The following is a 14,846-nucleotide window of genomic DNA, read 5'->3' as shown; positions in this document are numbered from 1 at the left end:
AAGTAATATTAAAGATTTAATTCATTAGATAATGGTAACACATCGCAAACTAGCAGCAGGAGTAGAATGGTTTTTAAATAAAAATTCCCTAATTTAGAAAAAGCCTCTAAGCATTTGATTTTGAAAATTCAACTAGCAGATAATGCACACGTGCATTGCACACACACACACACCCCACCCACACGTGTGTACTTTTATATAGCATCAGCTCTACTATATAAATTTAAGAAATTAAAAGCAAAAAAAGAAACGTCAGGTTATGTATGAATACTCTGAGCTATGAGGATCTTGTGCTTTTGTACAATACAAGGTCTGTTTGTTAAAATATTTTAATTTAAAACTCTCCTTAAAAACTTGTTTAAACTCGTTAAAACTTTTGTTTTTAATTAAAAAACAACAACAACACAGTTCCAGAATGTTCAACTGATTTGTAGAAAGGAAAAGGAATAGTATTAGAGAACTTGAAAACACTCAAATTAAGAGGGCTATGTAAATAACCATGCATAACCCATGGACTCTGACAATAGGGTGGTAAAGGCCTGCGGGGGGTGGGGGGGTGGGGGGGGGGAGAAGGGGCGGGCTAGGTCAGTGGGGAGAAAAAAGGGGTATTATGTAATACTTTCAACGAAGATTTTTAAAAAGAATGAGATTTTAAAAATCTACGAAAATGTTATACTTAATGAAGGAAGCATTTTAGTTCAGAAAAATATAAATTATATTGATAAATGAAAAAAAAAAAGAGGCTGTGAAATTAATCTTGCTCCATAGGAGATTAAGTGTTGATTTGGTGAGATATTAGCTCATCTATTTATATTCCTGACTTGCATATTTGAGGTAATCTATAAATGCTGTTTTCTAGGACCTCATTTAAGACATATTAATGAGCCTATGCATAGCGTTTCTTCTAGAAACTATTGTAATACCCTTCACAACCTTTCAAAAGAAGCAACATGAAAACCTTGGCTTCCTTTGTAAAATTGCTCATGGTTTCAAATTAGGGGGGTGTCTCATTTTTCAAAAGTTCTAAAAGGAAAGCTAGCAATTTCTGCTCTAATCAAACATTTATTGAAGCTTCCTATATCCTTTGCAATTTGTCTCATTCCATCCAAATACAATCCTATGAATATTATCCCTATTTTAAAAAGAGGGAAAAATTATCTGAAATGCATATTAAAATGGGGCTTCTATTCTTGGTTTCAAAGCCAAAGCCAAAGCCAAACCATCAAATTCGGAAGAATTACCACTTTTCTACTTCTGTTAGCCAGTCTGACCCAAGAAACCTCGCGGTATTACTCAAACTACTACTCCCAACATGCAAAGCGACTACCGCTCATCCGCCTACGCCCGTGGGTCCGGCGTGCCCGGCGTGCCTCGAGCTGCGAAAGGCGACCTGGGAGTCGCAGTTCAGAGCCTCTGCCGGTACTGCCAGCGCGGCGGTGGCGGCTCTTGGTGTCAGCGGCTGGTTCCCTGACGGCGAGCTGAGGTGGAGGGAGGCGTGGAACTGGAATCCGGTGAGTCAGGCGCTCCCTACGCGATAAAGGGAGGCAGCACCGCGGCGCAGGGCTGAGGCAAGTAGGCGCGGCCCCTGCAGCTCCGAGGACTCGGGGACGCCGTTGTTGCGCCCGCGATAGCCGTGTGAGGAGAAGCCGAAGCCCGGCCGTTCTCGCTCTCAGCACCCGCCGCCATCTCCACCATGCAGTCCCGGGAAGACGCTCCGCGCTCCCGCCGCCTCGCCAGTCCCCGTGGTGGGAGGCGGCCCAAGAGGATTTCCAAACCCTCCGTTTCGGCCTTTTTCACGGGCCCCGAGGAGCTGAAGGACACGGCCCACGCTGCAGCCCTGCTGGCACAGCTCAAGTCCTTCTATGACTCGCGGCTGCTCTGTGATGTGACCATCGAGGTGGTGACGCCTGGCAGTGGGCCTGGCACAGGCCGCCTTTTCTCCTGCAACCGCAACGTGCTGGCTGCCGCCTGTCCCTACTTCAAGAGCATGTTCACCGGCGGCATGTACGAGAGCCAGCAGGCCAATGTGACCATGCACGACGTGGATGCCGAGTCCTTTGAGGTGCTGGTCGAATACTGCTACACCGGTCGCGTGTCGCTGAGTGAATCCAACGTGCAGCGCCTTTACGCGGCCTCCGACATGTTACAGCTCGAGTACGTGCGGGAAGCCTGTGCCTCCTTCCTAGCCCGCCGCCTTGACCTGGCTAACTGCACCGCCATCCTCAAGTTCGCTGATGCCTTCGACCATCACAAACTGCGATCACAGGCCCAGTCCTTCATAGCCCACAACTTCAAGCAGCTCAGTCGCATGGGCTCAGTTCAGGAGGAGTCTCTGGCAGATCTGACCCTGGCCCAGCTGCTGGCTGTCCTGCGCCTGGATAGTCTAGACATCGAGAGTGAGCGGACAGTGTGTCACGTTGCCATGCAGTGGTTGGAGGCGGCTCCCAAGGAGCGGGGTCCCAGCGCTGCAGAAGTCTTCAAGTGTGTCCGCTGGGCACACTTCGCTGATCAAGATCAGGATTACCTGAAAGGGCTGTTGACTAAGCCCCTTGTGAAGAAGTACTGTCTGGACCTTGTTGAAGGGGCTCTGCAGATGCGATATGGTGACATGATGTACAAGTCTGTGGTGCCAAAGCCAGACGGCAGCGGCAGCTCTGTTGCATCCGCAGCAGAAATTCCACCCCAGAGGCTGGGCATGTGTTCCAAGGAGATGGTGGTCTTTTTTGGACATCCCCGAGATCCTTTTCTCTGCTATGACCCATACTCGGGGGACATTTACACAATGCCTTCACCTTTGGCCAGCTTGGCTCACACTAAAACTATCACCTCCTCAGCTGTCTGTGTCTCTCCGGACCAGGACATCTATCTAGCTGCCCAGCCCAGGAAACACCTCTGGGTGTATAAACCAGCTCAGAATAGTTGGCAGCAACTTGCAGATCGTTTGCTCTGTCGTGAGGGCATGGATGTGGCCTACCTCAATGGCTACATTTACATCTTGGGTGGACGAGACCCTGTTACTGGGATTAAATTGAAGGAAGTGGAATGCTACAGTGTTCAGAGGAACCAGTGGGCACTGGTGGCTCCTGTACCCCACTCCTTCTATTCCTTCGAACTAATAGTGGTTCAGAACTATCTTTATGCTGTGAACAGTAAGCGCATGCTCTGCTATGATCCTAGCCACAATATGTGGTTGAACTGTGCTTCTCTTAAACGGAGTGACTTTCAGGAAGCCTGTGTCTTCAATGATGAGATCTATTGTATCTGTGACATCCCAGTCATGAAGGTCTATAATCCAGCTAGGGGAGAATGGCGGAGGATTAGTAATATTCCTTTGTTCTCAGAGATCCACAACTATCAGATTGTCAGTCATGGCCAAAAGTTGCTCCTCATCACTTCTACCACCCCACAATGGAAAAAAAACCGGGTGACTGTGTATGAATATGATTCCAGGGAAGACCAGTGGACTAATATAGGTACCATGTTAGGTCTTTTGCAGTTTGACTCTGGATTTATTTGTCTCTGTGCTCGCGTTTATCCTTCTTGCCTTGAACCTGGTCAGAGTTTCATTACTGAGGAAGATGATGCACGGAGTGAGTCTAGTAATGATTGGGACTTGGATGGATTCAGTGAGCTGGACTCTGAGTCAGGAAGTTCAAGTTCTTTTTCTGATGATGAAGTCTGGGTACAGGTTGCACATCAGCGAAATGCACAGGATCATCAGGGTTCTTTGTAAATATTTTGAGACACTTAAGATGTTTCTACTGCCATGTAATCTATCTTTAAAAAATACTCTTTCCTTTTCCTGAAAAACAAAATTGACTAGGACCGCAGATTTGGTTTAGAAAGGCTAATGTTTGAGTTACTTACGTTACAAAATTTAAACAGTCCATGAAATCAACCTATATAATAATTTGCTATGTTAAAAGTTGAGATTAAAATATGCAGAAAATGAACTATATAATTCATTAGAATGCTTGGTGTGTTTTTTTCATTGTTCAACTATTCATTGCACCAGTGGATTGTATTAATTACTTGCACTGTTTATATTTTGGTTATCTAATATAGTCTTCTGTTAACTTTTTAATTCTATTTAGTGCCTGCCACAAGAAATTTAACTTTTTAATTTTTAGAATAGAAAATTGGACTAGAAACTTCATTGGCTTTTGAAGGTTTATATTTTTCCTTCAGAATAATGAAAGTAATAGATTTAACAAATTTTAAAGTAGTCTTTAGTATTCTAAGTTAATATAGTTTGTTAAATTTGGGTTGGTTTTCTTCCCTTTTGCAAAGGAAAAAAATGAACATATAAAGCTTACTGAATAGTGATTTCATTTTAATATAGTGCAGAATGGAAAAGCTCACTGAAAGTAAAAAATAAATAAATAAATCATGATTTCATTGTTTTAAGAGAAATTTAGCTTCTAATTTTGAAATGTAAAGTGTATTTTTGCTAAATGTGACCATTTTTCTATCTTAGACATCATTCTTGTAGTGTCACCAATCATTTAAACACCCTTTTAAACAAAAAATTTTAAAAATAGGTGGTTTATAAATTCATATTTTTCATATATAACCTGATACATGTTCATTGAATCAGAGAAACAATCCTTTTCACTGGACAAATCATTGGGTAATGTACTTTTTATCCATTAGTCATGCCTTGTCTTAAAAAGTTTATATGCTCTCCTAAAATATTTTGGCTGTATAGTTTTGGTGTTTGTCTTAGAGGATTCTTCAGCAGGAAGTGATTGATTCTTTACTGTTTTGTGAAGTAATACTGGTTTTAAAAATATGTATAAGCTAAAAACAGTATTTTATTGAGATCAGTAGTTACTGTGTCCAATTATAAAATCAAGGGCCAGCAGAGAACTTTAAAACTTTAAGCTGTATATAGAACTGTTTTGTGTAGTGTTGAAATATTCTGTCAGTTTTGTAAGTTACTATAAATAATTATCAGCTTGAAGGTATTTTTATATTAAAAGTTGACAGTTAAAGAATATAAGTGGATGATGGCATTTGGGGCCAATAGTGAAAGTATATTTCCTCTAAAATATCTCCCTAAGCAGTGATATATGTAGTTATTTTATTAGGGTATTTATATCTGTTCTGTATTTTTCAGTGAACCAACACTCCAGTCTTGGATTTTTGTTTTCATATTTATTTATTTATTTTTTTGTATCACCATGATGTGTAAGGGAAAATCCAGAAATAGAAACTAAATTGCACCAAATTGACGTTGATATTACAAGAACGTATAGGTGCTTACCTTTTAAGAGCATCTGTATGATTTTCATAATCATGGTAAATGGTGTACATATACACCACTAACAATTATCTTGAATTTTTGTTCAATAACATACTAATTCCCTGTCTCTGTTAATTCTCTAGTGACCAAATGCTAACATTTCTTATACCCTGACAGAGTACTGAGGAGTGTGCTCTGGGATGGGGAATTGAATTTTGAATGAAAAAAATAGAGGGAGAGAAAAACGATTAAAACAAAACAACATACTTCTTAGTCTTTTTTTTTTTCTTCTTCTTAGTCTTTTGATTGGCCACTTGATGAATCCACAAAACATTCCTGCTTAACATTATTTCTAGTGAAGTAAAGCAACATGCTAGTGGCCTAAGGCTAACTTGTTCCATTGATAACAGATGGGTATAAGCACCGTTTTGAAACTGATTTCACTATAGTGTTATTTTTTTGGCCAACTTTTTTGGCTTAACTTTGTTTTGTAAACTTGAAATAGGACAGTGCTTATCTCAACCATATTATCCATCTGCAGAATTAAGGTTTGCAACTTATCAATCGATAAGACAAATCTCTTAAGTTGTCATTCTCAACCTTTAAGTTAGGTATAAGCTAATTAGTAGTAATGTATTGGTTTACAAAGAGGTTTTCTTGGGAAGGATTTTGGTTTTGTGGTATGTTTGTGAATTAGGGAGTAGATGTTAATCATTATTTTAAAGATAAGTGATTTGTACATGATTAGTTACAAATAAAACTGGCACTAGAACCCAGGCTATCTGATCTCTTAATTTAGTGTTTCTGCTAAATGTGTGAAACTCTTACTTATGCATTGTGTGACACAACTAGCAGTGTTGAAATCCCTTCCTGGCAGGAAAGCACCTTTATCTCAGTTTTACAATTAATTGGCACATTTTTAAACAAATGCTCAATGTCATTTTCAGAACTACTATTTCTAACATTTAGAATGATCTTAATTTTTTTTATATCTGTGTGCCTCTAGTCTGAAAACCTTAGAGAATCCTAATTATTTCAATACTTTAAAAATTCAAACAATAAGTGGCTTTGGTGTTTTCAAAAGGGTAAAAAGACTAATTTTAGCAAATAACTTGGGGTTTTTTTTTTACAAATAATGTGTTTAATTTGAGTTTAGGATTAAATTTAAGTTGTAGTTTGCTACTAACTGCTTGTTAAACTAGGGACCAGTGTTTGCCTGAAATTATTTAATTATGATTTATAACTCATCGTGTTTTATGTTTTTTCCTCATTTCAGTACAAATTTGTTTTAATGTTCATAAACTGGAAATGTAAAAAGTTTGTAGCAATATGTCAGTCCCCTGAACTTGAAAAGAAAGTTTACTTGTCTTTGTTCTTTTTAAAATATATTGATTTAGAGAGAGAGAAACATTGATGTTATGGAGAAGCATCAATTGGTTGCCTCCTGTATCTATCCCAACCAGGGATTGAACCAACCCACAACCCAGGCATGTGCCCTGACCAGGAATTGATGACCCTTTGGTGCATGGAACAATGCTCAACCGAGTCACTCTGGCCAGGGCTAAAGCTTACTCGTCTTTGTAGTCCTAAAGTGTATCACACTTGTGTAGACCTCTATAATCTGCTTTAGATATGAACTCTTGGAATCGTTTTATGTTGCATGCTTCTTAGCTGTTTTACTTTGCCTCTGCCCTCGTCAGATATCTCCTGTAGCTTTTTAATTTTTTTATTTTAATAATCTATTTTATTTAACCCTATCTATAAAAAATATTATCATTTTAACAAGTCATCAATCACAACTTATATTCTTACTTCCAAAGCAATTTTAGCTGCTTGTAACCATATCTTTTTTAAAAAGTGAGATATTCTACATTTTTTCTTCATATTAAGTCTGAAACTCTGTATTTCACACATACTATATGTAGCACACCTCATTTTGCATGAGCATGTTTTAATAGCTGTCTGTGGCTACTATATTAGACAGCACAGACCAAGATTATTTTGCCTTTTCCCTAAAACTGAAGTAATTTATCTCAGTCCAGGAACCCTGAGGTCCTGGCCCCTAGAGATCTTCATAGCCTCTTAAAAATTTCAACACCTTTTCATCATTACAACTTTAAAAGAATATTCATTATAGCAAATATGATAAAACAAATATGAAAGTATTAGGCAAAAATGTTTATAGAAAATGTGGCTACCAATCTTAAGATAATTAATTGATAAGCTATTTTTAGAACCATCAAGATGATTAAATATATGCAAAACCAGTTATTTTTTAATGAGGAAAAAAAGTGTACACAGAAGCTGCCAAGTCTGAGAGTACCAAATAGGCAATGGGTTTTGTGCTCTCTCTGGGCCATTTGGTTACCCAGATCTATTCCACCAGCTATTCCTCATTTCTTTAACCTTGTAGACTAAACATGGTCTAAGATACAATGTAGGGAACAGATATTGTTGCATACCATTACCTCCATTTTTGAGATAGTTCCTCAGAAACCATACTACTCTGGGAAGTCACCTGTCTCCAGTGAAATCAACTTACATTCTCACCTCCAAAGCAATTTTAGCTGCTTGTAACCAGATCTTTTTAAAAAATTTTATACACCGTACAAAAGTATTAAATAAGTGCCACATCAGTACAGAAAACACATAGCCTATAGTTCATCCTTAAAAATCAGAACAGCCAAGTGAAAAATCAATACAGATTCTTATTTTTACTTAAACAAAATCCAAGGTACACATTGGAAATTAAATTACTATGTATTTTCTTTCTAGAGATGTAACATCCATGTTTTCTGAGCAGTAATATTCTATCAAACATTGTGCTAAGCCAGCAATTTTCAACCTTTGTCACCTCATGGCATACATAAACTAATTACTAAAATTCTGTAGCACACCAAAAAATATATTTTTTGCCGATCTGACAAAAAAATAGGTATAATATTTTTATTCACACTGGATGGTTATTGTTGTGTTGGCTGTTGTCATTCTTTTTATTTGACAATCTAAGGGAAAAGAGATCAGTGACTAGTCAGGTATTGCATGTTTTAAGAATTCTTTTGGCATTCAAGTGTGTCACGGCACACCAGTTGAAAATCGCTGTGCTAAGCCAATGTACTAAATCAAAGCAGATAGATGAGCAGCGTTAACGTAAAAACCATTGAAACCTATAAAGAATTTTGTGAGTTTTTGAGCCAAACTGTCGACACGTGCTGGGAAGCAGAACCTCAATGAATTGAGATAATGCTCCGGAGAATGGCGGGTTACATCTGTATTTATACATTGCAATCAAAGGGAAGGGACTAAGGTGGGTTACATGAAATCCATTGGTGATAGACTAGAGAGGCGGGAGAAAGCAAAGCAGGGAAACCCCTGGGATTGGATAAAAAGTAAAATGATGGGCACATACTTAGGTGGGTGCAGGAACAATGAACAAGATAATGAAGGAATGTCCTGGCGCCCAGCACATTAGGTTGTGCCCCAAGGGGTATGGAAAAAGGGAAGTTACAAGCTACCCAGACATTTCAAAGGGTATGTTATCATAGATGCAAAAAGACTGATAGGCTCAGTTAAGGTAAATGTTGACTTCGTCAGTGAAGATACCTGCCTAGGAGGTAACTACCCACCATAACTGCTTTTAGTTAAAGTTTAATTTCAGGCCATCCTTTGTGGTTACTTTAGGTCTCTGAGTCTGCAAGACTGCTATGCAGGCCTTCCCTGAGCCTGTCAGGTTAGCATGTGGCCCCTTTTGTCCACAGCAGCAAAGTTGTTTGCTATCTCCTATTCCTGCTGAGCTAGACCAAAAGAACACCCTCTTGGTAGGAGAATTTTGACAGGAAGAAGGGTTGCAGGGCTCTACCCCAACCGAAAACCTAATGAACTGATTTATACAGAAAGGGTTTTAAGCAAACCCGCACAAAATACTTAACATGCTATAAGTCAGGGAGGGGTAGGGAATACTTCGCCCTCAGGCCATGTAAGGCCCTCAAAATCATTTGCTCTGGCCCTGGCAAGCAAAAGGGATGAGTTAATTAAAGGTTTGACCAAATATAGTAGGCTAATTTTTAAGTTGAGAATTTTGTAAGGCCCGAGAATGATGTTATAAATATCCAATGGCCCTTGGCAGAAAAAAGGTTCCCCACCCTTCTTTAAATAAAGGGGAAAAGGATGCCTTTTGTCTACTCCAGCATAAGCACACATTCACTAGTTCCCAGTAAAATAGGAGCGCCAACATAGCATTTTCGCTTTCATAGCACTAACAAAAAACACAGCATATAGTACTTTGATCTTTAAGTGGGTAATCATGAAAGTTCCACTATTATATCCACTTAGGTTAGCCTGAGTATTCATCTATACAAATATATATTATATATATATATATATATATATATATATATATATATATATATATATATATATAATATATAATATATATATATAAATGCTTAAAAGAAAGTTCTAAAAACAGTGGAGCTACATCAGGACCAGCAGAAGACATAGAGATAGAGGGACTGCAAATGTAAGAGTAGGAATTAATTTTCACATGGAGCTTTTAGGTAAAGGACATCTTTCACTTGGTGCCTATAGCCAAGACTTGTGACAATAGGAGCTCCAGAAATCTCAAGACAGGCTACTGGTTTGAGTAACACCTTAGATAAATACTCCCAAACAGTAAAAACCCCATTGAGGCTGGAGGACTGAAACTTGGATGCATGGGAAAAGCTGTAAATGCTCAAAAAGATTCATGCAGAGCCTGCTGGGACAAAGAGGGCTGGTGGTGGTGGGTGTTGACACACCAAAATGTATGCTGGGGAAGGCCCCCCAGGTGAAATGCTGGATGTGGACCTGCTCCAAAGGAGCCCGACTCAGAAGCCCCCGAAAGAGGTATCTACTTGGGGAGGAGTACCAGGGTTACTGAGCACAAGGTTTTTCTGGAGAAATAGGTTCCAGGAGGGTCAGGTAATTTTCTTTTTTGGACCCATCAATAGTAATGTTAAGGAAGAGTTGCAGAACAGAGCCAGTCTTTCCAGGATCTATTCGTCGTTGGCTGAAGCCTCTCCAATGCACTGGGCTGCTGATGTCCAGAACAATCTCACTGCTGGAGGTGGGACCTAGCGCCACAGATAGTTCTGCAGGCCCCAATCTTAATTCTGCTTCACAGGGCACCAATTGGCAAAGGGAAAGCCTGGCCACCAGGCCTAACAGCCCAGCCCAGTTAGGGCCTGTGTGCTAGGCCCACATACCGGGCCCTGGCCTCATGCTTCCAGGCTGCAGCCATTCCGCTGCCAGCCAGGTCTCTATGCTGGGCCAGGCCTCTGTGCAAGCTGGAGACCCATCACAGCAGTAGTTACCCACATCAAACATATCTTACTCAAGAATATACTGGGGGGAGAGAGGGAGAGCAAATGCTTCCTTAATTTTGGGGAAACTAGCAAATAGCAATGGTCCAGAATCTCAATGACCTTATGGCTTTCTTTGTGCAAAGAAGATATCATGGGGCAATGTTTTCCTCTGACTTTATACATTAGTTAGGATGTAGATGTGGTTGTGCACAGGGAAGTAGTGCACATTGCTTCCAGTCACATGATATTGTCCAGATCTGAACTACATGGCCACACCTTGCTGCAAGTGCTTGGGAGAGGCATCCTTATTCTGGGTCAATACGTAACTAGTAAAAATTCAAGGGTTTCTTCTTGTAGAATGCCAAAGCAGGATAATGTGGTATAAAAAACAATCTGTGCTACACCATCTGTCTGGCTAGATTGTATTACATGGCAGTCAAAATGATTTGCCAGGACTCCAAAGACTCTCATCCTCCCAGCCTAGAAAACCCAGAAAAAACGGCAGTATTTTCTGATATCTCTGGCAGATAATTCTAGAGAGGCTCAGGACTCTGAAGAGCCACTTGAAATAGATGAAATTGGGGGATAAAAATGTTGAAAAAGAGAGACAGGTGAAATAACCTCAGTTAAGGATCTACAGAGGCAGTAGAGTTCCAAAGATGGGAATGTTGAGGCCCTAGCATGTAATTTGACCTAATCCTAGGATGTGTGGGGAAGCTTGGGATGGGAACAAGCTGGCAAAGTTGGTAAACATCAGATTTTGAAGGCTTTGTATGCCATGCTAAGGAGTTGACTCCTTGTGAATTTCACTGAGAATTTTTAAGTAGGTACTTGATTGCCGCAACCTGCACAGCTAGGGTTCAGGATCTGAAGGAGGGGCCGATGCACAAATGAAAATACTATACAAGAAATATGAATTTAGAAGGCATGGGGGCCAGGTGGAGACCTCTCTCTTGGAGAGTCACACTGAAACCTGGCCTTATCCACTTTTTATTCAATTTTAGATACACATCTTGCCCTCAGTAAAGCACGGCAAACAGTTAGCAGACAGACCGTCTCTAAGGTCAATAAAAATTAGTAAAGATCAGTAAGGTTCAGTAAACATTTACTTTGAGGCTGTTAGGTCAGGAAACTGCTTTGAGCCACCACTATCTCAACAGAACAATGGCCACAAGATGGCCGCCCCCATGTCATCAGGCCTTCCGCGTTCCTTGGTGCACTCTCATGAGAATATCGGTAGTGGATGGCTTCCCGCATCTCCCCCATTTTGTTTTCTTAATAAATCTTGAAAAGTGTATGCCATCTGCAGGGCTTGAGTCCTTTTAAGACTCTTCATTCCGAATCTGCAGACTAGAAATAATCATATAAGAACAAGAATGAGACAGACAATAATGGTTATACTAAGAGGCAAATATAAGGAGATCCAGTGAAAGGGATTAAACTCTTTCATGTCCTTTTTAAATTCCTGCCAGGCATCTAAGGAACTAGTTTGTAAGTTTGCCTGGGACAAGTGTACAATATGCTGTTGTAATTCTAAAATATCAAGGGTTGTGTTACCTTTACTCCAAGCACCAAGAAGGTGATTTTTTATTGATTCCCAAGGGTGTAAGGTACTGTTATAGGGGACGGGGTAACACAAATCTGGGAAAAATTATAATGACAGTGTAAGGACATTCTTTGCTCTAAGCTGTGGATTTTATCACCCATCCACAAGACTGTAGACTTTAGTGCCAATAATTCTATTTCAAACTGGCTGTCAATTCTTTTTTGTATAGACAAGGTCTTAGTCATATTTTCCTTAACTTGTTGTACAAACTGAGAAGTTTGAACAGTTTGTACCATGGATGAAGCAGCAATTCCCACAGAAGTAAGTAACAATCCTAGAGCAAAGAGTCCTGCAATTAACATTCCAAGAAATCTTTTTTGTCGTATTAAGATTTTTACCAGGTCATGTAACAGTTGGTAGGTTTGATGAGATTCCCAAGGCTTGGTTAGGTTAGTAGGAACCCAAGAGAAAGCAGATTGTTTTAAAATCATGAGGGAAACTTTTCGGAATGTAGAATTAATACAATGGGGTAGTGTGCAGCCTGTGCGTGACACCTCATACAAATGGCTTGTTGCATTAAGGCACATCTGGATGGGGCCTTAGAGGAGTACAAAAGGATCAAATACACAAGTGGTGGCAAATACTGTCTTATTGGGAGTTCCCCATAAGGTACAAATGGAATTATTTAAGCTATAGTTAAAACTATACCATTTTATAGGTGCAGGTGCAGCAGCTAATTTCCATTGCATGTTTTGTAGGGGCCAATTATCATGTTGTAATTGAGATCCAACAAATTTTCCTCCATACAATGAGATGGAGTGATTAGCTTCAACATATAGATAGGATGCGGTCCCCCTCCACTTTAGGGTGCGATTATTACTATACGAAGACCCGTAGGGGATCCAATCCACAAAGGAAAAACTGTTATTAAGTTTGCTGCTGGTGGGGTGGTCACTATAACAGTCTTGCCAATTAATTTCTTCCTCAGTGGGGTGCCATTCATAATACTTAATGGCTTAGTGGGGGTGGGGGGGTGTCTTAGTAAGGTTACATTTTCTGTACCTCTCCCAGGAGCAAGTAGTGATAGTAGATGTATTTGGGCTTTTGCTTTCCTCTCCTTTGATGTCCATGCTAACCAGAAACCTCTCTTTAATTCTACACACAAAGGAGCAGTAGTTGGATTCTGTGTCATACAAAAGGGAAGCTGGGTGGCGACACCCGTGTAATTATGTTTCACCCAGATACTTCCTTGTCCCACCTGTGGTCCCCCTGGATGACCAAGGTCCTTGGTATTATTGGTAACTACACTAGGTGGGGGATCAGCCCAAGTAAGGGGTCTCACCCATGGGGGGTCAGGAACATAAGTCCAATATACTTCCCCAGTTGCCCCTGGTAGCATTACCACACAACTGGTGACTGCTAGCATGGCAAGGAAAACTTTCTCAGGTGTTCTTGGGGTTTTGGTCTCCTCACAAATTCACTCAGCTTTCTGGACTGTCTTCTTCACCATCCCCCAGGTTATCTCTGGACTGTGCGTCATCTGTCTCATTCTCCTCCCACTCCTTATCTTCAGCGAGTTGCTTGAGGCTATTGCTATTTGTGGCTGGAGTAGTCTATTGTCTGCAGCCGCAGGTACAGATGAGGCTCCAGGTGCAAGGTCCTCATTAGTCTGGTCAGTTCCTCTCTTGGATCCATGTTGAAATTTAATATTCCTTGCAGGAATCCACATGGGCTTGGAGGAGTTTTCTGGAAATACACAAGCATATCCTCGACCAAATGCTAACAAGGGGTCAGGACCCTTCCATAAACCAGACTCGGATTTTTCCATTTAACCAAACCATTTTCCTCTGGCTTATTCTGACACCAGTGTAATTCCATAGGTGTCTTGCCATTAGCGTTACAAGTGAAAAAAATTTAAAGTAATTAAGGCTTTGGTGTAGTCTATTTACAGGAGATTTCACTACTATTTCCCCTTTTTTGTTTTTCAAGTTGGGATTTTAGCCGCTGATGTTGATGTTCTATAATTGCTTGTCCTTGGGAATTGAATGGTATTCCCCGTAATGTGCTGAATTTTCCACTTTTTACAAAATTGCTGGAAATGACAGCTTGTGTATGCATTCCATTATCAGTTTTCATATTTTTTGGAATTTCCATGAAGACAAAAGCAGCTAGGCAATGATTAATGACCTGTTTTTCTGTTCCCCCTATAGATGCAGTGGCCCATAGGACCTTTGAAAAAGTGTCTGCCGAGACATGCAATGCCCCAACGTGTCCAAAAGGAGTATAATGTGTTACATCCATTTGCCAGATATGGTCCCTTATCAATCCTTGAGGGTTAATTCCTATATTAGGCCCTTGAGGCAAATGTAACATGCAAGTGGGACATTCCTTGATAATGTTTTGCCTGTTGTCAAGTGATTGAGAATTATTTAGACAACATTTTGGCAGGCTGATGTAAAAGCTGATGAGATTCTGTGGCCTGTTTTAATAAGGCAACCAATTGATCAACATATGCATTTCCTTTTGTTAAAGGACCAGGCAGGGTGGTATGAGCCCTGATATGAGTAATATAAAAGGGGTATTGTCTTTGCTGTACAATTTGCTGTACCTGTTTAAATAGTATAAATAGACTTTGGTCACTGAGCCATTTTATTTTTTTAAAATATATTTTATTGATTTTTTACAGAGAGGAAGGGAGAAGGATAGAGAGTTA

The 14,846-nt window shown here is 40.1% G+C and overlaps 1 protein-coding gene across 1 annotated transcript; it reads left to right on the top strand.

Moving 5' to 3' along the window:
• Positions 1-1,112: 1,112 nt before the first annotated feature.
• LOC307104385 (kelch repeat and BTB domain-containing protein 7) lies at positions 1,113-6,021 on the top strand. Its single transcript, XM_079779313.1, has one exon. The coding sequence runs from the start codon at positions 1,694-1,696 to the stop codon at positions 3,731-3,733; it is 2,040 nt and encodes a 679-aa protein (XP_079635439.1). The 5' UTR covers positions 1,113-1,693; the 3' UTR covers positions 3,734-6,021.
• The last annotated feature ends 8,825 nt before the right edge of the window (positions 6,022-14,846 follow it).

This window comes from Cnephaeus nilssonii (assembly GCF_951640355.1).
Source record: "Cnephaeus nilssonii genome assembly, chromosome: 8".
In the NCBI taxonomy this organism is placed as follows: domain Eukaryota; kingdom Metazoa; phylum Chordata; class Mammalia; order Chiroptera; family Vespertilionidae; genus Cnephaeus; species Cnephaeus nilssonii.
This window is presented reverse-complemented; position numbering and strand designations above follow the sequence as displayed.